The 27286-nt window shown below is 44.5% G+C and overlaps 1 protein-coding gene and 1 pseudogene across 1 annotated transcript in view; both read left to right on the top strand.

Annotated features, from left to right (window-relative positions):
• The window catches only part of LOC116490575 (histone deacetylase 4), a 207768-nt gene extending 185725 nt beyond the window's left edge, over positions 1 to 22043 (top strand). The window contains exons 21-26 of the mRNA XM_032189907.1: positions 1456 to 1553; positions 10394 to 10512; positions 12270 to 12403; positions 18448 to 18532; positions 20575 to 20716; positions 21043 to 22043. Of these exons, the coding sequence (XP_032045798.1) occupies positions 1456 to 1553; positions 10394 to 10512; positions 12270 to 12403; positions 18448 to 18532; positions 20575 to 20716; positions 21043 to 21082 (618 nt within the window). The 3' untranslated portion in view covers positions 21083 to 22043. The remainder of the gene's footprint in view (positions 1 to 1455; positions 1554 to 10393; positions 10513 to 12269; positions 12404 to 18447; positions 18533 to 20574; positions 20717 to 21042) is intronic.
• Positions 22044 to 24858: 2815 nt separating this feature from the next.
• LOC116490613 lies at positions 24859 to 26170 on the top strand (annotated as a pseudogene).
• The last annotated feature ends 1116 nt before the right edge of the window (positions 26171 to 27286 follow it).

Below are 27286 nucleotides of genomic sequence, written 5' to 3'. Positions count from 1 at the left end.
TGATTTGAATGATAGAATCAATGAAACCTTCCCTGCCCTGTACGGTACAGGATGCTCTTCTGAGCTGTAGTTTTGGTGTAATTTTGGATTTGAAATCAGTCATGCCTAAGGAGTGTTCTGTTATCATCCTTCATATCTGACTTATCAGAGGGAAATTCTATGAAATGCTAGTCCTGCATCCTCTGAGGCATTCTAGATTACATCTGAAAACTCCTAGAATTCTTACCCTGTCAGTTTTACATGTTCCCGTTCAGCGAACATCAATGTTTCCATTTAGGTTTCTAAAGAAACTGGAACGTAACGCAATACTCCTTCATTACCCTGTTTGTGCGCTACTGTTCGGGGAATAGCAGCAGCTCATTGCATCAGGCTTAATTTCTGCTTCAGGATGCACGAAGGCCTGAGACCTACTTTTTTTCTGCTGACTCTTTAAATTAATAATCTAATGATCTCGTTTACAAAATACCTAGTATTGTAAGGAAACACTATATATATATATATATACATATATAGGAAATTCTATACCTGCTCTGTATTTACGATTCCTCGTAATTTTTAGACATGCCATTCCAGACTGAGTACAACAAAAAAATACAAAATAAATTAAATTTAAAAGGGATAAGTAACCCACCTTGGATGGATGTACCCCCTGTGTTTTTCTACCAGCACTATTTGCAATGATACAAAGAATGTGAAATAAAAGCTCTGCAGCTTTTTTTAGCTTAATTATCTGGCTGTGTATTGTATACCAGAATTTGTATTCAATTATTATTATTTTTTTCCGTATTCAGAGACCTGCCTGAATGCAGGCTTTTAAGGTTCAGAATGAATGGGGAAAGCATGGCTTGCTTCTCAGCAAATGAGTTACTGGAAACCCTTGTTTTATTTCTCAGTTCTCACTTGTTTTGCGTACTTGCAGTGGATGGGAGGGTGAGGGCATTTGCAATACAAGCAAGGATAGGGATTTACTTACATTTAGCACCCACGTGTCCCTCGAGCAGTGGAAATCTCTTCTTTGTGAATCATATTTTTCCCCAGTAGAGGGGGAGCTCGCTCTGATTAAAACTATGTTTTTTCCTCCCGGTTGCAACTACAATAAAATACAAAACTGTGTTTCTGAATATAACTGAAAACAAATTAAGGGAAGGTATTGCATGTAATGTGCTCTCCTACAAAAGGACCCACTTATTGGTGAGGTGTTTTTTGGGTGAGCAGCAGTCAAACACAGCCTGCCTACAGCTCCCATAAGCATCATAGCATTTGTGAGCAAGGAGGAGCTTTATTTTTACTCTTGTCTGGGGACTGGGTCACTCTAGAGAGAAAAATTAACCTGGCTGCCACTGAGCTATTGAATCAAAATCCATATTCAACTGGAAAAATCCTGAGAGAGCAGAGAGGTGTTGCCAGAGTTCGCTGTCTCTGTACGTATAACTAAGTACCATTTCCCTTTTTCAGGTTGGCACAGGAGCAGGAGTTGGTTTCAATGTTAACATGGCCTTTACTGGTGGCCTTGATCCACCAATGGGAGACACAGAATACTTGACTGCTTTCAGGTAATATTCAAGTTTTCCTCTCACAAACATATTTTTCACCTAAACTGGGTTTCTTTCATCTCGTGCAGTCCTCCTTAATCTTGAGCCTGTCTCTTGCTAAGTTAAGAAACGCAGGTTTTTCATCTTGTTGCAGTTAACTTTCAGAGTGCCATGTAGAATAAAGATGAATTAAGTAAATAGGATATTTCTGGCCATAAGGAGTGTATCTGTGACATTAAGGAGATTGACGTACTCTCTGCTTAGCACTGATTGATGTATGAATGTAAAACATCTACTGATATGAATGAGCTCCTCTGTTGCTGACCAGGAACCTTTTTAAGCTCTTTGGGTGGGTGCTTCTCTGGATAAACCCACCTGGATGGGGAGGGAAACCCAAAACAACTTTTCACAAGTTACCATGAGTTGAAACTTCAGAGTGCAGCTGTCCCAAGGCTTGAGACATTATTACTGTGATGTATGTAATGGGACCCGACTTCTGGGCAAGTTGGCCACGCTGTCCCTCTCCTGCAAGAGCTGTGCTCGTGACTTCCACCCCACCTCACTCCCAAGCTTACCTAGCAAAGGGGCGTGGGCTTGTTTCTATAAGCCATGTTTTTTGTTTTTATTTATCCAAAATACTGAATTTATTTCCCCTGTTCTAGCCAACTGGAATTGGAACCAACTGAGCTGTTGGTTTTGTGCTTTCCTTACTGGGGTCTGGTTTCTCCCCAGAAGCAGCACATTGTGTTTTATGAATAAAAATACAACCATCTCTGAAATAAATGTTACTCATCACTCACTGCTAGTGTGAGTGAAGGTAAGCGGAGCTGTGGAGCTGAATGAATGTGTTGCTGGGATATCCTCCTTGGTTAGCAGTACCTAATGCCGTATGTAAACCATTGTGTTGGGTCGTACAAGCATATTCAAGAGTGCTCTGAAAAACTGTCGGTGAGTTTGCAAATGGAGCAGGGAAAGAAGCCACTTTTTGAGCCACTTGTTCCTGTGCTGATGGTCTTACCCATAAATATCATGCTCTTGTGTGATACCTGGGGAATGCAGGGGCATCTGCAGGGAATCCTTTACCTGATCCTTATTTTACTCTCATGGCAGCAGCGTCAGAAGAGGTGTGTGAAGCAAAACACAGGTTAACAGACCTACTGCCATGTGCACCCAGGCTGTCGTCTCTCTGACCAGTGTCACAGCGGGAGTGATGCAGGACTGGGGGTTGATCATCTTGCTGTGCCGAGCAGCTAAGGCACAAAATACATGTACCTCAATAGTGTGATTGTACATCACTGCTGTTTTGGGGACTTGCTGCAAGCCTAGGCTGATACATTTGCCTCCCAGACCTGTAGAGAACGTGAAAAAGAAGGTATTAAAATTAACTCTGGAAGCAGCAGGATAACAAGATGAAACAGTGACAGATCTTTCTGAGTGGAGGAGAACCTGTAAGTAATGCAGTAATGAATAGAGGCCTGTGTGAGACTACACTTTCCTTTCCGATACTCTTTCCAGGAGAAGGAATAGAATTCCCTGGGCTCCTGGATGTGTAGGCTTCATTTTTCTTTGAGACTGTCCTGTTCCACCCTGTGTCCCCCCACATGCTGTGGGTCCTGCCTCCCCAGCGTGCCTCTTTTTTTAACAATTACCAGTTGAAGTGGTTTTCTGTCCTCAAACCAAATTTAGTGTGCTTCTGGCAAACACCCTGCATACATTCAGGGGGACACATGTGCCAAAACATGAGATGCAAATTTCTGGCAATAGCCAGATGGAATGTCGGCTTCACGGAATAGCATTGCATGCATTAAATCTGGGAGCATTATTTTCTCTTCTCCACTCTCCGTGTGTTTGTATTCAGTTATACTGAGCAAAAAGGGCTTTTACTCCTCAGCATGCCATTAAAAAGCCTTCAAAGAATGTATACAATTTAAAATAACATCTAGTCAAATAACTGTCATTTGTCTTGATGTTTTATTCCTGTTACAGGAAAGCAGCACTTTCCTCCAAAGTGGAAGTCTGTTTATCCCAGCAGTCAACAAGACTGATCTCTTCATTATAAAGAGAACCTGTAACTCGCAGCTGAGTGACATACTTGCTATTAAATATTAATTGAGTTTCAAGGCTCCTGGAAAATTGTTCAGACCAGTCTACGCCGTGAGACCTTTGCCAGCCATTCCTTAATAGACGCTGGTGTCTTTTTGCCCAGAGACTGCAGCTATTTGGGGAACATATTTTGTAGCTACTCTCAGCCCTTATTTTGCCGTGGTTTCTGGGTAGCGAGGTGCTTTGTGACTCATCCTCATAGGTAGCACCTCCCGGAGCCTGCCCCATGTGCACACCTTCAGTCAATAAGTTAAATTGGAGGCTTTTTTAATCTTATGCCAAGTTTGGTCATGATAATACATTATCAAGTGACCTTTTTAAATCTTAACCAGCTTCTTTGAAAAACATTTTTTTCCTGAATCTTTCTATTGATTTTAATGTAAAATTATGCTTTGAAGTTTTCAATTTATAGTCCCCTGAGAGTTAGAAAGTGAAGGGAATGGGTCATATATCCTTTTTTTTCTTCTTTTCTTGTGTTCGCCCCTTGAGACAATGCATGCCTTCAAGGCAGCACCTTGTTATTCCACCCCATCGAATGCCACGTTGCATTTGCTGGGGATCAAACCTAAGATGAAGAAAAGATAAGAAAATTGGCCATAATGAACTCCAGAAGCAGCAGGCATTTTCACCATGAACTTGGAAACTCACAGTGGAGAACTGAGCTTTAATTCAAACCAGTCCAAATGCCAAACTGTGAGGCTTTGAAGTCTGCAGAGGAATCAGTGGAAATCCTTTGAGCTAGGCAAAGATACTGATATACTTTTTCTTTTTCTCCTTTTTTTTTTTTTTTTTTAAGCCTTAACTCTTGACGTGCTTGTCTGCTTTTAAGGAAGAAAGCCATCTTTCTGTGTAAAAACACTGGAAGAAAAATATGTGTCATGCTTTCCATTTTTTCTCCTGTTTCAGGGTAAACAGGTATTCGGATCTGATGAAAGCATGTGCGCTAATGAAATAATAACTGAGATAATTGTCCTCATAAATCAGCCTCCTGATGAATGAATAAATAAATCCCAATTAAACTTATCATCCCCGCACTGAAAACCTGCTTCAGACCACGTCATTCCACCCTTCCCGGAGAAAGAACAGTAACTTGCTTCAAAGGCTTTCTGCTGATCACTTCTTCGAGCCGTGTCAGCCTCCCTGTGTTTGCACTGCAGCGTTGTGCTGGACAGGGTAGCGTGACCTCTTAATATTTATTAGTGCCGCCGAGCCATTTCACAAGTGAGAACAAGAGTTAAAAATGTGAAGCGGAGAGCAGCCGTGCCTTGCACTTTGTCGCTTATTGTCTTCATAACTGAGGACTGAAATCACCGGCTGCAGCCGCACGCTGCGTCCCGTCCCGAGGTTGGGGTGAAATCACGGCTGCTAAATTTGGGGGGGAGCAGGGTGGGGTCGCCCCGGTCGCTAACAGACGTTGAGTCTGACAGCAGTGATTTGGGAGTTCGCTGAGAGCTTGGCTCTCCTCCACGCTATCGTAACTGCGCTCTGCCTGCCCTAGACAGCGTTACATTATAATTTAGCTGACCATTTACTGCGCAAATGTTCCACGGCTGAAGTCACCACCAAAGTATGTGGGCAATACAGATCTCACAGATTATGCAGAAATGTATTAAACTCTAACGCGTAAAATGCAGGGGCATATAATTTAAAATGTCCCTAACTCATCAAAATGTTATTGGTATTCACTGCTGTTATTCCGTAGTTATAGAAACAAACGGTTGTAAAATTCCCCCTTTTTTTTTTTTTTTTTTTTTTTTTTTTTTTTTTTTTTTTTACCAGGGTCTGTTGTTCCCTGACTTGTTATACAAGAAATAATGTTTGCTCCTATAAATTCTCATGACATTTTCAAAGGTTGTGTAAAAGTATAGTATGCAAACCCAGCTAGGAGACCTGCCGAAAAAATGTGAAGGCTGTGGCTAGATCCCTGTTGCACGAGAACAACAATTACTTAGTGAAATTAAATTGTATTATACACAGGAGTTTTCCTCTGAATTTGCTGTAAGAAACTTTTCCTGATGATTTTAGCAGTTGTGTCGTTTCATCTGATTTTTTTCCAACCCTGACGGCAGCCTCTCGCGCAATTATAATTCCATGTAGGGTTTGATTTCGTGTTACTTTTATTTTTATTTAAAACACCTCAAGCAGAAGCAAAGCCAGGACTGTAGCTTGAGGGGTCCCTCCTCCTCCTCCTGCCCTTCTCGGACAGACCGGAGCAAGCGTTGAACGGGTTTGGGAGCCAAGTTGGTGGGGGGGGGGGGGGTTGTTCTTTCCTTCGATCCATAAAACATTTCAGAAGTGAATAAGGGGGAGGGCGGAAGCTGGTGGTGTTTTGCCTGGAATCGTTGTTTCTGCATTTTAAATTTCGTCCTCTCTGATGCTTATTTCGTCCCCAAACTCCTAATCCCTTTTGACGTAGCGAATGACCGTGGAGATGGCTGCTTGGAGAAACAAAGACTGGAGCCTTCAGGAAGCCGATCAGCCTCCGGAGCAGTGGATAGCGTTTGGTTTTATATGGCCAGCAGTGGGAAAAGAGGTTCTGAAAAAAGTGCTCAGCCTTCTAAGTTGCACTGATTTGCTCGCTGCAATTGAGCATTTAAAAGAATCCCCCGTAGAACTGTTTAATCTGCCTGTCATTTATTAAGCGTTTAATCGGTGAATTGGCCAGAAATAGACTAAGAAGTATTCAGTCTTCTGGAAAATACATAGAAAATTGTATGTTTTCCCCCCAAATGATTGCAGAACATGATCAGCAGGTTTTGCTGTTTGCAGCCATCAGTATTAATGCATAACTGTTCAGCTTAGCCATATTCAAAGTCAAACGAAAGGATTTACTTTGTACTAAGCAAGCAAAACAATCGGCCAAAATATAGAAAATTTAAAGGTATAACCCTTGTGTTTAAAAAAAAAATGGCATGGCTTGACATGAAGATTCAGTGTTGTGAACCCTTTCATTCCCCAGTGAATAACTTTGCAGCCACCTTAGCCCTCAGTTGAAAGACGCAGTTTCAGAGAAAGCTGCTCACCTTCTTGATAGTAATTTAAATCTGTGAATAGTATGATCATCAGGGCAAAATCATAGGCTTGTTTGAAGTTTAATTGTTGTTTTCTCTTGGGACTTAGCTTTAATGTGACGGATCTGAGCGAAAAGGGTATTTTCTTCTGTGCACAAGAAAAATTCAAAACCGAAAGACTGAGTTAAATGTGCCTGAAACGCTGTCCGCAGATGAAATCTCAGAAATACATCACTTGAAAGCGGTTCACTTGGGCTTTCGGTTGCCTCAGTCCTAAAATTTCACATGTGAGTCTCATTTGTTTCAATTAAAAGGGAAGAAGGAGGGAGCGCAGAGGCAGGAGGGCTTTGGCACGCTGCAGCCCCGGGCAAAGCCTGGAGCTCCTCCGAAGCCCCATCCCCGTGCTCCGCGCCGTCACGCTGACCATGTGTTGATTCAGACCAGGGTAAAGTTCTCTGGGCAAAAATATAGCTGCACATGTATGGGTGAGTGTCAAGCAGAGCTGGGGCTGTGGCTTTGGAGCGCTGGTGTAACACTGGAAAGAGGAGGAAGTCAGCAGAAAGAGCAGCCCGTGAGAGTCAGACGAAGGGAAAGGTTCAAGTCCGGATTTGACAGCGCTGTTGTGTTTGGGTGAGCGTGGCAGTCACGGCACCAAAAACATCACCTCGCTTATTTGGTCTGACACAATGCCCCCTGGCACTCCTGTGGGTCTCAGCAGCCTCCGAGCACACACATCTCCCAGCCCCCTGGGCACAAAGCTGTATGTTGGGCAGCCTCTGTCGGTCCATCTTGGATGGGGAGCCAGGGGACCCTGCTGCTCACAGTTCTTAAAATTTTGAGGGACCAGGTAGAAATTTATTTTGCATTCAGAGCACTAATAATCACTTAAAAATGAAGCTGTGTGCAGGGGGCAGCCCGTTGCTGCAGTATGGTCACCGCGTCCTCTGGACATCCTCAGCACGGCTTCTTTTAACCGTTGTCAGAAACCGATTGATTTACGTCTAACCAGCAAGCACTGCTTTTTCTCTCCCCAAATTTCTCCGGATGGATTTCACCTCCAGCAGTCGGAGCTGCCTGTGCAGTGTCTGTGCCACTAGAGGGTATCTCCGACCTGCTCTCGCCGCGCTGGGGCTCTCCTTCGGGTGCCTTCGGACCTGGCCAGCAAAACCTGGTGGCCCCGTGGTAGTGCTGGTGGCTGGATGCTGCCAGACACACGCACGGGTTTGGGTTTGCTCCATCGGGTGATGCCGCGCAGCAGCTGAGGTTCTAGCAGCTCTCGCCGTATTGTAGCTTTGGAAAAAAAAAAATTGATGATTTTAGCAGTTCTGCTTGGGTTAGGAATTAAATAGCTCAGCAGTACTTCAAAGCCCAGGGAAAAAAAAAAAGCTTTGCCACGTGCACTTGCTTCAAAACTGCTGGTTTAGTCCTTTGTCAAGGAGGTGGTTTCTACTTAAAGTGTCTGTGGGTTTCGCTAACCAGGCTTTGTCGGCTGAAAAGCCAGCAGCAGGAAAATACACTGTTTTGTCTTCCTTATGTAATAATCTCTCTGAGGACAAAATGTATACGGCAATTAAATTGTTTGAGGAAAAAAAATAAAATTCCACTTTCAGATTCTGTAAGAATTAAAATCTTCCTCAGTACAGAGAAGGCGAATGCTGCCCAAAAAGCACTGCGACCTATAACCACCAGCAGAGAATTGCTTTATTTTCATAGCAGGGAAAAGAAAATTAGATCCCATTTTTTGTGCAGGTTTCCGTGTCTCTGTGCAGTGAGACTCAAAAGCAGGAAGATTGCAAAAAAAAATAAAGTTTGAAGGTTTTTTTGGGCTGCACGGTGTCTCAGCATCCGAACCAGCCCTGCGATGTACCCAGTGTCTCTGCTCAGTGTTGGCAGTGAAAACTCTGTGATGGGTTTGACTACCACTGAAAGTGGCTCATTGCATGGTAGATGGCAATACTACCTTAAATTGAAGTGTGCAGAGGGCAAAATGGTATGAGATCAGATCAGTCTTGGGGCAAATACCAAAGCTGCTGACGCTAGCAGATGTCTTGTGGCTGTTTAACACAGATGTAAGAGGAGATGGGAGCTTCTGTGTCTTGATAGCACCTGGGCAATCTCAGCACAAAATAGACCTTCCTGGGGGATTTCTGATTTTCAGAGCACCCAATAACTACTACACTCAATCAAGGAGGACCTTTTCTGTTCTCAGAGCATTCTGTAACCACTGTAGTCAATAAAGGTGAAGCTGTCACGGCTACAAAGATACCTAGAGGGTTGTGTTTTGGTATATAAATTCATTTCATGCTCCAGAACACTAACCTTGGCAGTAACCATTCCTAGGACAGGGAAACAGGGAATGCTGCCATCTTCAGTACCATAAGGGATGGCAGTGTTCAGGATTCCCTAGTCGTACAGCTGATACCGAGGTCTGGAGAGGTATCTCCAGGATTGGGTTGGTAAGCTTATACGGGAAAAAGAACATAATTTGGAAAATATTCCTGTATACAGGGGGCCTTGAGATTAACACCTCTTTGTGCACCTCCTTGCTTTTCCACCATTTCCTGCAGTTATCGTTGCCTGATCCAAAAACTGAAAATGATTTTCAAGCCCATGGATGCGTGTACCCCGTGTAAGGTGGTATTTATCCAAGAGTGCTTACTACGGGCTTTGTTAATCAGAAAAGATTGTGTGTGACTGTCATGTTTATTCAGAAGCTCCGTTGCTTTCACTTTTTTCATTGCTGTGATTTCAATTCTGCTGTGTTTGTACTGGAGCTATTAGATGAAGAAGCAATTACTTGCTCTCTGCAGAACTTTCCCGTTTCGCTTAGTTGGCGTATTGACGTGGGAAATACGGGGTGTTTGCAACCTCATGGATTTTGCACAGAAATTTAGTAGATTGAAGAGAGAAATCAGGGCAAAGATGCATTTTGCTGAGAAACCACAGAGATGCAATTTGGTCCTTTTTTAGGGAACAAGATGTCAGAGGATGGGAAACTGGAGCTGGGTGTATTTGGGCTGATTATTTGCATGTTAAAGCTCATTCACTGCCTGTGGTAACCATCCAGCACTGTCGACTTTCTTTTGTTTTGGTTCTTGGTGGGCCAGCTGAGCAGCAAGTTCATGGACCCAAGGCTGGCAGTGCCCCAAACAGCTGCACGATGCAGTGGTAAGGGTAGCACTCACCTGCACCACGACATCCCCAGCCTTTCATTATGGGTAATGAAAAGCGCAGCATGGAAAAAATAAATGGCTTTGCAGATGCTGCCAAGACTGATGGAGATGTTTAGGAGGAGCACGGGGCTGTAGCTAGGAGACAAGTGCCACACACCGAGGTTGCTGTAGGACAGGTTTTCCAGGTGGTTTTGCAGTCCGGGCCAGATGCTGTCTTATTTTCTCCTTATGCCCTCGGTGCCCTGACATATGAAAAGCAAGATATGATCACAAATGGAAAACACAATGCATGGCAAGTTATTTCCCTGGTCAAAACCTGGGGTTGTCAGCAGAGAAAATAAACCTTGATGAAAAAATAACATGAGAGAGGCATATTGACTTTATACTGTGTGGTGTAGTATTGCAAGGTTTTCTGCCAGCCAGGCTCTCATCCGCTAATTAAAAAGGAAATGGACTTTGCTACTGTGGAGAAACACCACGAGGCTTTATAAACCATTTTCTAGATGGCTTAAGTGTTCCTTGGTTTGTCTGAGAGCCAAAGTAACGCGTCTGCCATTGTTCAATTCTGTTGCAGAACGGTAGTAATGCCCATTGCCAACGAATTTGCCCCAGATGTTGTGCTGGTGTCGTCTGGTTTTGATGCGGTGGAAGGCCATCCCACACCTCTGGGAGGATATAACCTGTCGGCAAAATGTAAGTTGTGGATGGAAAAACAGCAAAGATCTGAAACTGGTGTAAATTGTTGCTGTCCTGGGGGCCAAATTACAATATATCCAGGTTTTATCTTTTGGGAGTCTGCTTTCAAATACCTTATTTTAATGGCAATTTTTTGAGACTTTTTGTTGCATTTGCATTTGTTTTGTCACTACATGGTATGTATTTTAGTCTGGCTGAAGCCTTTGCTTTCTTGAAGCATTGCATATTTCACTTTAAGTGCAAGTAAATTACTCAAGGAAATTACCATGTCACTTGTACTCATATCTTGGTGGAAGACAGCTGCTTAATTAGAAAAAGTTACGTTTTTTAATGCAAAATTGCAGAAAGAGGCAATGCCAGATATAAAAAGATAAACCCCTGCTCTGAATACTAGCAGACATCTACTTCTTCCTCTAGGATACCTTAATAAAAATTGGGGCCAAGTATATTTTTTCTCTATCCTTGAAACAATGACATGGGTCCACAAGAACGTCCCTTTTGCTTTGAATCTGTAATGTTCTGCATTGCACAGGAGATGCACTCAACTCCACACACACACACACACACACGCAACGCCTCCTTTTTCACAGTGCTGGATTTATCTGGTACTGTGTAATTAGGGTCATTCAGGAAAATAGTTTTTCTTGCAGAAGCCAAAGGATATTTTTTAAGAGTTTGTTTCAGTCAGGAAACTTACTCTGTACGGTGAACTTCAGACCTTTGCAAGGTAGCTGAACCTATAAACTTTATACAAGAATAAAGTGAAATAGATTTACAAGAGAAGTTATTTAAGATATCCAGAAACACTTTGTAACAAAGAGCTCTTGTTTACCTGCCTGTTGTATTTCCCATGTTGTGCTACTCTCACAAAATGTGAGGCTGGTTACTGCGTTACGTGCTCGGCCATGAGTCTTTTATCTGGCTGTTAACTTGCCAGTTTGCAAAGGCACTTGCAGGGGCTACGAGACACTGCAAAACAAAAAGCAGGGAGCATGGGTGAGGGTAGAAATGTGCAGAGTTCTCTTTCATTTGGATCTTTTTTTTTCTTTTTTTTTTTTTTTGAGGGGGAGGGTTGGTCTGAGGACATGTTTTTTAAATCCTCACAGCTTGGTTCTGTTTTGTTTAAAGGGTAGAAATGTATTGTGTGTCATATGATCAAAGCCCCGGTGCCCCAGGAATTTTTATAGCATATTATATACGGGAAGGAACGTCTGTTAAGGACTGCATGTCAAATATCTCTGGGGCGCTGCGATGCCGCTATCACAACCGACAGCACCGGCAGCAATTTCGCTGCTTTCCCCTTGCCCTCCTCCCCCGGTGCCTCCCGCACGACTTCTCCAGCGTCGCCTTTTCCTTCTCGAGCCTCATGCAGCAGGGCGAGGGTGGCTCCTTCCATCCTCCTCCTCCCTTTTTCCGGGTGGCCTCTGCCACCACATCGAGCCCAGGGGCTGCCAACAGGGCTGCCAGGGGCCTGCGGTGCCCCTCGCCCGGATAACCTCCAGCGGGGAGGCTGACAGGGGCAGCGGGGTGTGGATCCATCCCGCGCCGCTGCAGCGGGGAAGCGTGGCTGGAATTCCGAAACGAGCGCATGAAAAATCAAACCTGGCTTATATTATGCCTTTAAGTCCGCTCGGATCCCTTGTGGTTTTTTAATATGATGTAATTCCTTTTTATAACGCTTTGATCCTTCGCCAGGAGCCTGATTCCAGCGACAACCTCTGCCCTTCTCTCGCATTTCCTCTTTCCCCTCGCAGGCTTCGGGTACCTGACGAAGCAGCTGATGGGCCTGGCCGGAGGCCGCGTCGTGCTGGCCCTCGAAGGAGGCCACGACCTGACCGCCATTTGCGACGCCTCAGAAGCATGTGTTTCTGCTTTGCTGGGAAACGAGGTACGGGGAAACAAAAAACATGCCACCACAAGGCCACAGTGGCGTTCCTGGTGGCACCTGCCAGGTGCCTCAGCCTCTACCCCCTCGTCCCACGGAGTTTCCAGTTGTGGCATTGGCTTTGGGCTTTTTACTCTCCAAAACAGGGAATCTGCCCAGTTTTTCTCGTTGTTTCCTGTCCTTCCATTTGAAGGAGACAGGTTGATTTAATGAGCACATCCTATATTATTTTTACAACTACCTTTGTTTGGCAATCCGCACTTTAAAAGGATTGAAATAACTAAAAATTTGCTTTTATTCCTTCTCCAAGTAGTTTGCTTTGGGCTTCCAGGGAAATGACTGATTAGTTCAATTTCATTCTGAAGTACTTGTCCAAGTCTTCCCCTCTCTTTGCAGCCCTCCTCCCTAGTGGTTCAGCAGATTTTCTCCACCGGACAGCTTGCTTGACACTGTTTTCTACTGTATTTTTTCCTTGACATTATATTTTCTACATTCTGCACATTGCTGTGTTGAAAAAGCCTTAACTGTGTTACAGAAGTTGGCAGGAAGAGCCAGGGTGTTTGATTGCAAGATAAGAGCAAGGCAGAGAAGTACAAAAAGGAAGTCTAGTTTTTGGTTTCTGGAGAAGTCGGGGTGTTTTCCTGCAGAGGCAGATACCTCGGCTTTTCTTCCTGTTCTTGCTGCAGTGGAATTAAAGAATAAATTATTCAGATTCCTCGTGGCCATCCTCCTTGATGCAGAAGGATGGCTATTAGCATCCGCTGCAGCTGGCTCCATTTCTTCGAGCATGACTGATAATTGAAATGTTCCCAGTGGTGGCATTTGACCTGTTTTGGGCTCAAGGTGTTCAGGCTCTTCATGCCCTACAGAAATACTGCAGCAAGTAAGTACGGCGATCAGTTGGAGCAGCCAAATCTCAGACTGGGGGCCTTGTGCATCTGCCATGTCTGTACCTTTGCATACATTTCTGTTCAAGAAGCATACATGTATTTCTCTATAATTTGTGGGCTTGTGAGTATGAGCAAATGGTTTGTTTGGGTCAGGCCTCCTTCTTACTGGACACGTGTTCTCCACATGGAGGATAACCACAGTCATCCAAATGGCTGAGTCTTGGGCTGACACAGTAGACTGCAAAAAAAAAAAAAAAAAAAAAAAGCCCTGCATTCATTTTCCGCCTAGGAAAATTGCACCTCGCTCAGAGAAGCATGTGTTCTCCCAGCTGGAGCCATGAACATGGTCCCTGTTATCTGCTGCAGTTGTAGCAGGGACTCTGGAGCTGTTCAAAGCAGTTGCTGAGGATTGATGACGCACATCAAAACAGCAGCACAGTGCGATTCCTTAGGCTACATATAGCTAAGAAATGCAGCCTTGCGGGAGAGAATCCATACAGATTTGAAGTTGGAGGTGGCTGAGAAACCCAGGGCTTGGCTAGTGTGTTTGCATTTTTTAGGCTGCCTTTTTAATTAAGAGATTGCCCTCAGCACCCTGTGCAAATGAGCAAGTCTCAAAAAGCTGTGATGAGTGCAACAGGACATGAAGAGTCTGCTGCAGTGACTTCAAATGCAAAAGACCTGACCTCTGAAGGCAGCAGTCTTGGCGACAAGGCAAGAAATCTTCCTGCCTGTCATTGGAAAATGGAGGTTCCTCCTAAAGCTTTTACCTGCTGTGGAGAACACAAGCAGGCTCTATCATCTCCACCCTTTGCTGAAGATGCCCTAGTGCAGGAACTGATGGAAGCCTCGTGGTCACCATCTGAAGGTGCAGCACCACAGAGGAGAAACCAAGCAGTATTTCAGCTCTAAGTCTGCCTCCAAGAGGAGCTGACTTCTGGGGCTGCTGGTGAGCCCTCAGCAGGCTTGCAGTGACTCGGTGACCATCAGCCTTTCTCGGGTCTGGGAGGTTGGATCTGCGTGGAGGCGCAGATCTCCTGTTTGCTGACTCTTCTTTGAACAAGTGCTTTGTGTCGCAATATCCACGCTCTTTGTGAAGGGACAACAGTGCCCGGGGAAGCCTCAGTAACCAGACCAATAGATCAAAACATCAAAAAATATCAAAAAATAGATAAAACAGCTGGGTTTCATAGAAAGCATCTGCTTCAGTCATCCAGCATCCCATCTCCAAGCATCCAGAGAGCATCCATTCCTTGTGCTTGGCCAGACAGTTCTGATAGGGCTCTCAGCGTGATCCAGCTCATCAGGCTGTGCTCAGCCCTCGGGACAGCCGAAAACTCAGGAGCCAGCTGCTACATCAGCATAGAAGGAACAGGGCTTACATTACACCTATTTCTCGTAAGGTGATGGTGATGGCACTGTTGTCCATACAGGCAATCCCTTCAGCTCCATCCAAGTTTGGATGCAGCCAGCTGTAGTGGCAGGATGCACTTTGAAGGAGAGACTGAGGAAATAACATGTGAAAGATGTCATTCCTCTCGCTTAATGTACTGCTACGATGCAGGCGGGTGACCACAATGTGGTGTGAGGATCTGTGTGCAATAAATAAGCACTTGCTCCAAGCCATGAATGTGTTTGGAAGGGTGTAGCTTCGGGGAGATCTTAGCACTCACGAGAGCTTGGATGTTGTCAACTGGCTGAGTGTTTTCATTTAGCAGAGTGAACACTGATCCTTAAAGGTAAAAAAAATCCGTGTGTTTTTTTTTTTTAATCACCAAATCAGGACAGCTATGAGGCGCTTTTAAATATTTAAAGATGGACCTGTGCTCACTTTTCCTAGGTGGGCCATAAGACTGCACAGATATCACGATAATGTTCGCTTACCCACACATCAAAAAGCAGGAAATACTAGTTTTATCAAGGTCTTTTATAAAATCTTTTTAATGCAAGGAAGTTGGAGGGAACTGCTGTTGCTTTGTCCCGCGGCCCTTTGATGAAGTTTGATATACAGCGTGTTAGACAATTTTGCATGCACGCACATGGACAGCCAGCTGCGGCCGGCGACGGGCTGCGGGGAGGTTTGCTCACTGAAGAGAGGTGGCTGCGTTACACGGGGAAGTGGTAGGAAATGAGGGGAGCAGTGCCAGTCCCCAAAGCGTCTGCGTTCACCGGCAGAGATCAAACCTCCCGCTCTGGAAAAGCGTTATGCAAAGGCAAGAGCCGCCTTGTTCCCAACTGTCCAGGAAATTAAAACAGAGCTTTAGCTTTGCAGCAGATTATTTTAATGTGAAATGAGTTAGTGCTGTGCGAGGTGGCTTGAAAAATGTACGTACGTTGCTTTACTTACAAATTTAGTTGTTCAAAACTAGCACGACTGCAGCTGAAAAAATTAAAGGCAGGCATCATGCGGGAGGAGCTGTTAATGCTGACGATGCCTGTGCTGCTCTGTCTGTTCCCGGGGAGCAGTGCTGCTATTTAAACACCAGAGCATCGGTGGCCTTAGCAGGCTGGACTCAGTGCCAGCGCCGTGCCCAGAGCAGAGTGTGCAGCTCCTGTGCCTTGGGAGCACTGCCAGTCCCTGCTACAAACACTGTCCTGTTTTTCTTGCACGAGTAGCAGAGGTGTGTCCAGCGTGACTCTGGACATCCTGAACGAACGTGAAGGTGATAATAAGCAGTTGCTTAAAACCTTTGCCTAATGCCCAGCGGAATTTCCTTCCTTTTCCAAGAGAGTGATGGGTGAGGCGGTTGTCTGTGAGCGTTCTTCAGGAGAAGTTGTGCATGATGGAAATGATTCATCTGTGAAATAGCACATGGCTAAGCTGCCTGGTGCTGTGTGCTTTATGTCAGTATCAACTGAAAGGCATTAGAAAGCTCTGACTTAAAGATTTGTCCAGGAATAGCTTCTGCCTTCACTTAATGTCATACAGAAGCTAGTCTCGGCCAGAATTATTTTTAGAGTAGAGAATTTATTTAAAAAAAAAAAAAAAAAAAAGTGCAATCTGTAATTATTAAATCTGGAATGGAGCAATTTCTAGTCCTGATGGAGTACCTATCAAATGGCTGCCATGTGGTCGTGAGAGCAAATCTCTTGGCTGGAGCTTCTCTTGGCTTTGAGCAGGAGTTGCAGTTAAACTCTGCCATAGTTTCATTAACTATTAAACTGTGGCTGCTTCTTTGCTGAGGAGTATCCCTGGATGGGCATTGACAAGTATTTTTGGCCACGGTCAACAGCTGTGAACATTTCTTGTTTTGGATACCCAACCTAGGAGACCTGTGAGGAGACCTGTGATTAATTCATGTTCTTTGTGGAGAACCAGAGGGAAAAAAGGAAAGGGAAAAAAAGGAAAAAGAAAAAAAAAAAGCTTGGAGAGAAGCAGCTCTGCTGAAAGTTATTTCTTGAGTGTTGAGTTGGTTGTAAGACGTCTTGAGCTCATGTGAGTTGAATCCAAGCCATTGGCCATGTCTGGGAGCCAAGTAGAGCTGCTCTGCGGAGACATCCTCACCTACAAAGCAGATGCCTCTGCTGCTCCAGAGGAAATCGGTAGTCTCCAGAACGTCACCCAGTCTCCTTCCCTTGGAAGATCTTTTCATAATTTTGATCATTTTTATTCTATTTTTATATATATATATAAGTTGGTAGATCTGCTCTGGAGATCTGCCTTTTCTCCCAGGCAGATCTCCCAGGCTCCTGCCTGCTGTTGGAGTTGTGTCTGCACAGCGTTAAAAGGCTTCTGCTGATCCCAAAGCATGTCAGGAGCCACGTGGATGTATCTCTTCTCTGTGGTCTTCTCTTGCTCCTTGGGGAAAAAAAAAATCTAGTAATAACTATGTTGATTGAGGTATTTTTTGAGCCCAAGTTTCTTGCCGAATGAGAATCGAAGTGGGCAGCGTACTTTCAACATGAGATTTAATAACTTCATAAAGGGCAGAGGGGGATGCAGATGTCAGCGTGTTGGTCTTGTTTGCATGGTCAGTCAGCCACAGCAGGTCCATGCCAATGCACAGGCAAGCTGAAACCTCCTGAAGTGGTCTGAAACCTCCGGAAATGGTGACTCTCTTCAGTGGCAGGAATGCTACATCTGAGAACGAGCAGTACGTGTGTGCAACTGTTTTGAACACTAGTTCAGTTTGCCAGCACGCTCGAGGCTGGGATGTGTGGCAGAGCAAACCAAAAAACATCATAGGCAGACACAACACACGCCATCTGCATGTACAGCATAAGGGATCCAAGCCCAGAAAGATACCTGCGTGTTGTGTGCGTGTGCACATTTCTGGGAGGCTTTCTGCACCATCTTTCAATCAAAAGCCTCGATACCAGCAGCATTTACCTACTGTCACTGTTTTTGCGTGAAGAGCAAAAGAAAGAAGCCAGCATCAAAAAAGACTAAATTTTATTGCCCAACTACCATCCTTACTGCCATCTTCAAGGTACATTTTTATAAAGATGAACGTAAGGATCTGATGTTGCTCTGCCCAGGAGAAAGTAGCCCAGCAGCTACCAAGACACATCACCAGTGACTCTGAAGTTACAGCCGTGCCGAGTGTTACTTTAAAGCAAGGTTTTTCTGTTTCTCTGTACCAAAATTAGGCTATTTACTCATAGGATACAGATTTTTTTCAGTTAAGAGTCAATAATGGATTAGGTATTAAGAAGAATTTGAAAGTTACCCCTTTTATTTCTCCAGAGGAAAGAAAGAAGCGTGGTTGTTGCCATATTTTTAAGTCCCTTTTATTTTCATGTCATTGTCTTAATAGTGAAAGCTTTGCAACGAGGTAGATCAGAGCAATGGTTTTTAACAGACGAGTTGTGAAAACAGCCAGCAGCATCACTTGCCTTATTTTTCTGGTCTCTGCAGACAGATGCAGACATCTCTGGCTGCAGCAGGCTCGCTCCAAAGAGCCCCAGCTGCTGGGCTCGGCGGAGCTGCGGCGCTCCGTGTGCACGGAGGAGTGTCGGGCTGGGGGAGGCTGCGTGTTGTATCGCAAGAGCACTTAGGAAGCCTGTATGTTTGGGATATTTAACTAAGGGCAGATAATAGGGATCAGGGGAACGGGGTGGAGGCTTGAAGCCGCAGAGCTATTTGCTAAATCACGCTTAATGCCTGGTCTCTAGCTTGTGATAACATTTCTTCGTTCTTCCTCTCTCTCCCTGCAGCTTGACCCTCTTCCAGAAAAGGTTTTCCAGCAGAGAGCAAATGCTAACGCAGTGCACTCAATGGAGAAAGTAATCGAGATACACAGTGAGTATAGCCCCCTTCACCCAGCTGATTCCCTGGTGGGTTGCCCTGAGGACACCCCTTCCAGTTCTTCATCATCCTGGCAGCTCCATCTTCAGCGTCAGGCTGCTGCCTGCCCTTATCCAAGTTTGTGGGTGGTCACTGCACAGTGAGCTGGATTTAGGCAGCTGCAATCTGGTCTTACTGTGCGTGCAGTGGAGATGCACGGGGAACAGCAGATTCAGGGAGATGCTTTGGCTCTTGGGAGAGGACTCTATTGGTGCTCCTGCCTTCACAGCCTGCTGTTCTGCTGGTACGGGTTGGAGCTGTGAAGTGCAGAAGTTTGTGTCAGTGAAGGTGAAGCAAGCTGGGAGCCATCCCAGTCCTTCTGCAAGCTGTTCTGATCTCACTGGGGAAATCAGTATTAAAACTAGTGCAGTAAGACCTTTAAAATCTCTGTAGAGGACAGGCTGTCCTGCACTTTGGCATGTGTGTTTATCTCTTCAAAGGCAATTCAAGTATCTCTGACTAATGAGTCTCGTTGTGCGTTGTTGCATCCATTAATTCAGAATGGATATAGGGATAAAGTTAAGAATGCTGCATTAAGCTGCTAATCTTGTGGGTTTATTTAGGTGGGGAGGTTACAGTCATTGTGGTTGAAGGTTTCCTGGGGACATTCTTGGGGAGTGAAAAGAGCCTGAATAACATGGGAATCTCGCTGTGCTAGGTCTTGACATCTTCCTGCTTCAAACATTTGCGGTGCAGAACTGGAAGGGGGGTTGGTCTTCATTTTTTAAGGAGAAAGTAGAGCTTAAAAGAGGCCAGAGCATTTCTCCCACTCAAAAGTGCCCAGTAACTTCAGGAATCAGAATTCCATTTCCAGCAGCCACTCTGCAGACTGCTTAGAGCAGCAATGTGACACTTCAGCAGCACCTTGAGGCAGACAGTGATTAAAACTGAGCACAGCAATTTAGAAAAGGGGCTTTGAGTAAGACCCTCGGGTAGGCACGGAAGAACTGAAGAGGTTTGAAAAGAAGTCCCTCCTCCCCATCCACTGGCCTCACTCTACAGGTTCCTGCTTTCAGGCTTTGCTGTGACTTCTTGGGTACCAGCAAATTCTGCATGTTCTACCTGGGAGCCAAGAGGACACTTTTTATTCTGATGCCCTGAAGCATCCTCTATGCTCTTTTCACTGAAAAAGGATGTTCATCATAACAAACTGCAGCCATACAGATATAATGCAACTTGAGCTTCTTTATTCCTAAGTGATTTGCCCAAAAAAGCATAGCAGGAACCTGACAGTTAGCAGCTAAATTCAGTCCAAATCCGGGTTGCATCCTTCCCTCTCGTATATTTTATCTCTGGTCAAAAATTTCTAAGGATTTTGAAGTGAAAAGCAAACATCATTATTCTTTGAGCACCTACGTGCCCCCTTTTGTCAAGGCAGAGGGGTGCTGTACACCTCTGTGCAGCTACGATCCTCACACCTCCAGCACTCCTCCTGTGTTTGTCCTTTCAAAAATCCAGTTTCAGCCTCCCACCTTTCTTCCCTAGCCAAAGGAGAAAAGCATCTTTCATTGCAAGACAGTGATTCAGCCCTGATTTGTGTCCTTATGGGGTGCATGTTTCTAAATGTTCCTAATATGTTTTGGATTAAAATTTTGCTTTCTTGTGCCTGCACCCCTACAAAATATCTCCCAGCTTTGGAGAGCTGTTATATCCACATGCACCCAGTTTGATGCCAGCTGTGGAAATCTGTTATTTCAGCCTCCTCCATTTTTAGTACTTCTGTATGGACAAGGGTTTTTATGCCTTATATCCAAGAAATAAGCAAAATAGAAGGTTGTTCCACTGCACTGTTTTCTGGTAAAGAAAGGTGCTGCTGTTTGCATGCTCACCCAAACAACCAAGCTGGAAGTGCCAGTGAGTGCAGCTCGAGGTGGCGTTCTGCACGGGCAGCATGAGTCTTCCCCAGTCATCTTCTGGGCCTGGAGGAGTGGGAACACGGTGCTCGACCCGTTACGGTGCGGGTGCCCTGACTGCTCCTTTTCTCACCTCTGCCACAGGCAAGTATTGGCATTCACTCCAGCGTTACGCCTCCACGGTGGGCTACTCCCTGGTGGAGGCACAGAAGTGCGAGAACGAGGAGGCAGAGACGGTGACGGCCATGGCATCTCTGTCAGTAGGCGTGAAGCCAGCTGAGAAGCGGTGAGTTGCTTTCCTTCCCTTTCATCACCACAGCTCAGGGGGAGCCCTGGTGGGCAGCCGTCTGGGTTAATCCTTTTAACCCACTGCATGTGCTTTCACCCGTCTCCTGCCCTTCAGGGGCTCTCTAAAGACATGGACTGCAAAAGAACAGCACTGATGTGAACCCTGTGTGGTGCTTTAGTACGGTGCACGCAGTGCCTGACATCTTCCCCCTGGTGGGCACATAAGGTGTGAGACGTAGCACCACAAGTTGTCCAGCTCTGTCACGCTCAACCATCTTTTCTCTCTCCCCATTTTCCTCCCTGCCTGCCTGCGAAATCGCTCAGACCTGATGATGAACCCATGGAAGAGGAACCTCCCCTGTAGCATTCATCTTTGAGCTGGAGTTCTCCTGTTTGTTCGTCTTCGTCTTGAAGCTCTGCCAAGAAGCTTTCTCTTGTTACTCCTGCGTCCTGTCATGGTTTTTTCCAGAATACAGAAGGACAACCAGGTGTAAAACAAAGCAACCGAAAAATCTCTCCATATCTATACGCGTCTACAGTATATATTTGCTGAAAATGAAAAATGCTGGTGAAGAGCAGCAAAGGACTGACACGCTGGGCACTCTTCCTCTGGTCCTCACTGGGAGCGGAAAGGGGAACGACGCCCGTGAAGTCTTTGGCAGAGTTGCCAAAAAGTGAAAAAATCAAAGATTCAACAACACATACGAAAATAAAACAAAAAGACCTTAATGTAAAACTGGTGCTTACAATTTGATTACCCACAATTCAGCAATCTCCGCTTGAACCACTCAACCCATCTTGTAGTTTCATTTCTTGGATTTTTTAAATGGCTCTTGCCTGCCTGTGAGTCAACGACATTCTTGTCAAAACCAGAACAATGTGAGATGGTGTATTTTTAATGGGGAGGGACAGGGAAAGAGGACTAGTCTTACATCTAAAGGAAAGGGAAAGAGAGGGGGGAAACACAAAAGAGGAAACGGTAGCCCAGATGGAGTCGGCTTTATTGTCTCCAAAGCCATCTGAAGATGAGTTTGTGCCTTTTTTTTTAATTGATGGATTTGGTGCAGCTGGATTTTTGAAGTTTGAGGAACAATGCCTTAAGTAAAAAAACAAAAAAAAAAAACACACAAAAAAATAAAATAAAAAAACACAGCAGTTCGTGAATATTTTTCCTCTGGTTGGGAAAGCCAAGAACTGCCATCAGGAAGGAAGACTTTTTGGCTTGTGCTGGCATGATGGTGGGAAGCAGGCATCAGCTGAACAGAGCGTCTCCAAAAACTGTCTACAAGTTTGGATTTGTTTTGTTTTCTTTCATTGCTGTTTCAGAAAAAAAAAAAAAAAAAATTAAGGTAGTTGCCAAGAAAGTGGCAAATACTGTTGGGTCTTTGAAATTCAACCATTTTTAAAATCAAATTTTCAAATGTTTTCTCTCTTCTACATTATCTAGTAATTGAACTTATCAATTTGGTTGTTGAAGCATGTATTAGACACAAATGCAGGTTTAAGACTGGAATGCTTTTTATTAAAAGCAACTAGCATGAGATATTGCTTAAATTGTTAGGTATAAATATATATATGTGTATAATGTATATTCCAAATGTATTCCAAGCTTAGAAACCGGATTCCTATGAATTATTGATAAAATATTTATAATGCATTTATAGAAAAATATATGTAATAAATGCATACTATAACAGTAGCCATTGAAAGCTCCCTAGGGACAGATTTGTGAATTGGAACGTAAAGGTGCTTTTGGAAAAGGATCCAGGTTGAAACTTGAGGACTTTCAGACGACAGGTTGGAAAGTTTTCAGATCGCCAACACGTTAGCCACTGGGCAACTACCCTAAACATTTGTATTTTAATTTAAGGTTTTTAGTTGTGATCCTTTTCTAACAAAAATGAGTTTTTTATAGCAAAGACTATGAATTTGCTGTTAATTTTTATATCGATATTTCACAAAACCCTAAAGAAGCCTTGTTTGTGTGAATCTGACATTTATTTTCTATTTGGCAGGTTTTGTTTCTGAATGGCAATAGCGTCTAAACCTTTTTCCTCCCATTTTTCTTGCTTGTACATTATTTTCCTTTTTCTTTTTTCCTTCCCCCTCTCCCCCCTCATCCCTTTCAGTCTTTTGTACAGTGAGCAGCTTTCTGCAGGCGTAAGGAATTGTTGCAGATTGTCAGAGTTTATTTTTGGAAAGCGTGCGTTTACCGAGGAGGAGGGAATGCAATGGGCTCTTTTGTATAATGATACCACCGACTGTATATTTCCTCAGTTCTGTTATAGTAGCTATGTAAAGAAAATAAGGAGTTTTCTTACCTTAAACATAGTAGTATTACAATGGGTGATGTATTTATCCTCCATGTGGATTGTAGTGAGGATTACACGCGGCTTTAGTAGCTACCATATGGAAGGCTTGTCAGACACTCGTGTGACAACTGGCATTTTCTCTCTCACGCACACGGACACACGGACACGCAGACACACAGACACGCACGCACGCGCACACACACACACACACCACGTACTTTCTCTCTCCTCCTCTTTCCGAATCACCGTTGCCGGTAAAGTCGCAACTTTAGCTGCCTGAAGGACTTTTTCCTAAGTTATTTCTCCGAGGAGGTCATTGCGGTGCGCGAGCTGAACCTTCAGCCTTGGCTGGATTTCCCTGTCGCCTCTGGAAAATGGCCCCTAGGAGAAGCAGCTAATCCCTGGCTCGAAGAGTTGAACAGCTTAGAGGAGACCGGATTGACACGTGTACCTTCTTACAGCAGTGTAGGATAGCACAGATCCCTCGTCTGAACAACCAAGGGTATATTTTTATTTTATTCTGTTATTATGACAACTGACGGGGTCATTTCTAGTAACTTATTTTCCAGTTCTTGAAGGGGCTGTTTTCATTCCATTCAGGACTCACTTGTGGAAGGAATTTGAAGCATACCATACGTGTGAGCAAATGCAAGAGGCTTTTGTTTTGTTTCTCAGTTTATAATGCAATTGAAAAACCAGACACTACTGTATTTGAGTTTTGCAGACCCAAGTACATTTTAAACTCACGAATAGCTTCGGTCACTAGGACCATCCTCAGCGTATTCTGAAAATAACCTTCCCGTGTCAAAGCACGGCGTACCTGCAGATGTTGTTTTTTCAAATGACCACTTTGCTGCTGTGATCTAAAATTAATCTGGCTGCGGAATCTGGTGACGTACTTTAAATTTTCCTTTAGCCGTTTATAAGCTGTGGGCAGTGACCACGTTTACATGATCATTTCTGTTGTCGGGTCTTCCTGGCGGTTTCGTATTTTCGCTCTCGGTTGTGGCAAACCTTCTCATGTTCCCGAGAGCCGCCGGCCGCGCCGAGCTGGTTTCTCTTTCAGCCAGAGACACTCGAGAGCGCGCCGCCTCGCTGCTTTCAGGATGCCGTGTTCGTTTCTTTACATCGTTTTCACCGAGCTTTTGCCAGGGACGGGAAGACTTCCCAAGACCTTTACAGCTCGTCTCCTCCCGAGTCCAGACCGCGGGGATTTCTTTCCTTGCTGTGCCCGCGCCCCAGGCCCGGATCCTCCCGGTGGCCACAACGGGCGCAGGGCAAGAGGAGCCCTCACTTTTTGAGGCTCTTTTCACCTTTTTGAGCCGTTAGCTTCCTCGTTTCAGGTGCCGCCGCCCCGCGCCGGCTAGGCCGGGCCGCTGGGCCGCCATCATGGCCTCCATCTTGGAGGCGCGGAGCACGGCCTGGTCATGGCCGCGCCGCCGGGGAGCGGGCCCGGTTTGCAGTACACAAGTAACCGTTTGGTTTTCCTTTGGGTTTTCCTTCTTTTTTCTTTTTTTCTTTTCTTTTTTTTTTACTTTCGATACGGAACATTCCTTTTTTATTAGTCGCAGTCATGTATTCATTCCATTCTTCCTTTTGTAAACTTTTTGGGCCCACGTCTTTTATGGGCATTGATATATATAAATATATATATAAATATATATGAATATATTTTTTTAAGTTTCCTACACCTTGAGGTTGCATGGTCTGTAAGGTTGGCATGTCTTTATATTGTATACAGATTTTGCACGCCAAACTTGGCAGCTTTGAAAATGAAAAAAAAAAAATTGTGTTTTTTTTTTCCTTTTTTTCCTTTTTTTTTTTTTTTTTCCTCTCGTGGCATTTGCGGAGACTAAAGTTGGGACGTTTTTGTCACACACGCACGCACCCACACACGCACCCACACAGATACACACCAAGGAAGGAGAGTGGGAACATTTTTTTGCGTCTTACTGAACTTAAGAAATTGTGCTTTTTATTGTTAAAAAGAAAAAAAAAAAAGAGTAAATAAAAAGGACTACTTAAACATTTCTCATTTTAAGAAAAAGAAAAAAAAAGACGTTTATCTAGCACTTGTGACTTACCAATAATAGAGTTTATTGTATTTATGTGGAAACAGTGTTTTTAGGGAAACTACGCAGAACACACAAAGTTAACTGCCTGTGTCATTTTTTTTTTTAATTTGGTTGGGTATTTTATTTTAATTTCTTGGCTGGGTGGGGAGGTTGGATGCAACCCTTTGTCAACACATGTAGTCATTAATTCTAAGATGATGAATGACGAGGACTTTAAAGAGTTAACTCTTCAGCACAGCTGTGTTAACTTTTTTAAAATTACTTTTACATGATGTATTGCTAGGTTTCACTTTAAACAGTCGTGTACTGTGCAACACTGTGGTTTAAAACAAGACTTTACATCAAAAGGAAAACATGTTTCTTCATTGTCATGAAGTTGGGCTCGTTCTCAGCTCATCTTCTCTTTGTCTTTGATATTGATGAAAAAGTATCCTATTGAAAGAAAATAAATTAACACTTTTCTGTGCTCCATAGTGGAGGCGCTATTTTCCAATTTATGAGGATGACAAACTTATATATATAATATATATATAAAAGTGGGGGGAGGGGTTGAAACATTATTCACCCAAGAGCTTATTACAGATATGTAGTATCAAAAAGTTGTAACTATATTATATTCTACTTTATACCTATACATGCTCAGTATGACGTCACCATTGGTAGCAGCTACCGGTTTACGCTGTAATTTAGACACAATTTCACTCTTATTGTATGGACCCTACTTTAAGTGATGGTAGCATTCTTTGTGCTAAATTTTCTGATGGTCCTTTGTTTTACTTGGTGGAGTTGGAATATTTTTCTCATTCTTGTTTTTGTTTGTTTTTTGTTTCCGTTTTTTTCTCTTTTTTTCTCTCTCTCTTTTTTTTTTTTTTTTTACTGGCCAATGGTGTCTTTCTCTGACAGTACCGACTTCAATTTCAACTTTATTAGGAGTCCAGTATTTTGTACCACATTATGACAACTTGTTATTCTTGTGGTGTAAATAAAAAGAAAAAGTTAATTATAGTACCACCTGTGTTTCTGTTGCTGATCTTCTTGTTGTCTGGTGCCTTCGGTCTGATGTGATATTTCATCTGCAACATCCATGTGTGTGTCGTGATCTCCGTGGAAGGAAAATTGTTAGAGCTCCTGCCCAATCTCCCTCTGCAGGGTGAGGGCAGTGGGGCTGGAAGCCCACCTTCCCACCTCCCCAGGCACGTGCCGTTTTCCCAGTGGCTGCAAGTGAAGCCACAAACATCCAGGATGGTCTCATCCTTTGGGACAGAGGAGGTGGTGAGGCATAGCTGGCTTTTGGGAGCACTGCTGGCTCCACTCACACAAGGATCCTGGCTTGAAGGACCTGGATTCATCCCTGGGTTTGCCCAGGATCAGGACTGAGGGGCTCCCTGAGGTTCTCAGTGTTCCTCTCAAGTTCAGACGAGTTAAGCAGTTTCACCCTTTTTCTTTTATGGGCTCATTCAGGCTTGGTTGTCTTCTATTTAGCCTCCGTATCATCCTTGTGTCGAGCTCTCTGAATCACCTAAAGTCAAGTTTCCCCATGCATGTCAAATGAAGCATCCTCTGATTTCAAGGCAACCAGCTACACTTCGGATCTGTTATCCCGTGCTTTCATTGCCTCCTTCCTGGATGAAGACAAGTCCTGGGGCACCTGTTTAAGCTAAGGCTTGTGTTAGCTCTGCAGGAAGATTTGCCCATCATACAGGAACTGCTGCAGAGCACAAAAGGGCATAGGCCTGATGCCATCTGCCCTTCAGAGCAGCGTCCCAGCCTGTGAGCAGTTCATGAGGCAGTATACAGGGAAGGGTCAAAACCTAGGGACCAACTCCTGGCTTCAGAGTCCTGGCAGCAGTGGTGGCACCACCCTATGTGCAGGCAGGGACCACGAGGGGCTGGCAGTGGGCTGCAATAACCCCACATGCCAGCGCTGAGCATTGGGAAGGGTCATGCAGGAGCCGGGGGAGTCCATCAGCTCTGCTGAAACCCCACCACCAAGCAACCCAGCCCAGCTCCTTCGGCCCAGAGGAAAGGGGCTGCTTTTGTGGCAGGGTGGGGTGTCTCGCACAGCATTGCAGTTTCCATGCAGCGCGTTTGTCAGAGGTTGTTAATCCTTTAAGAAGCCCCAGGTCTCGCTCTGCAAAGCCAAATGTGCACTTCGGGCTCTGATAAACACTCATTGCTGAG

Source organism: Aythya fuligula, chromosome 6 (genome assembly GCF_009819795.1).
Source record: "Aythya fuligula isolate bAytFul2 chromosome 6, bAytFul2.pri, whole genome shotgun sequence".
NCBI classification, from domain to species: Eukaryota; Metazoa; Chordata; class Aves; order Anseriformes; family Anatidae; genus Aythya; species Aythya fuligula.
This window is presented reverse-complemented; position numbering and strand designations above follow the sequence as displayed.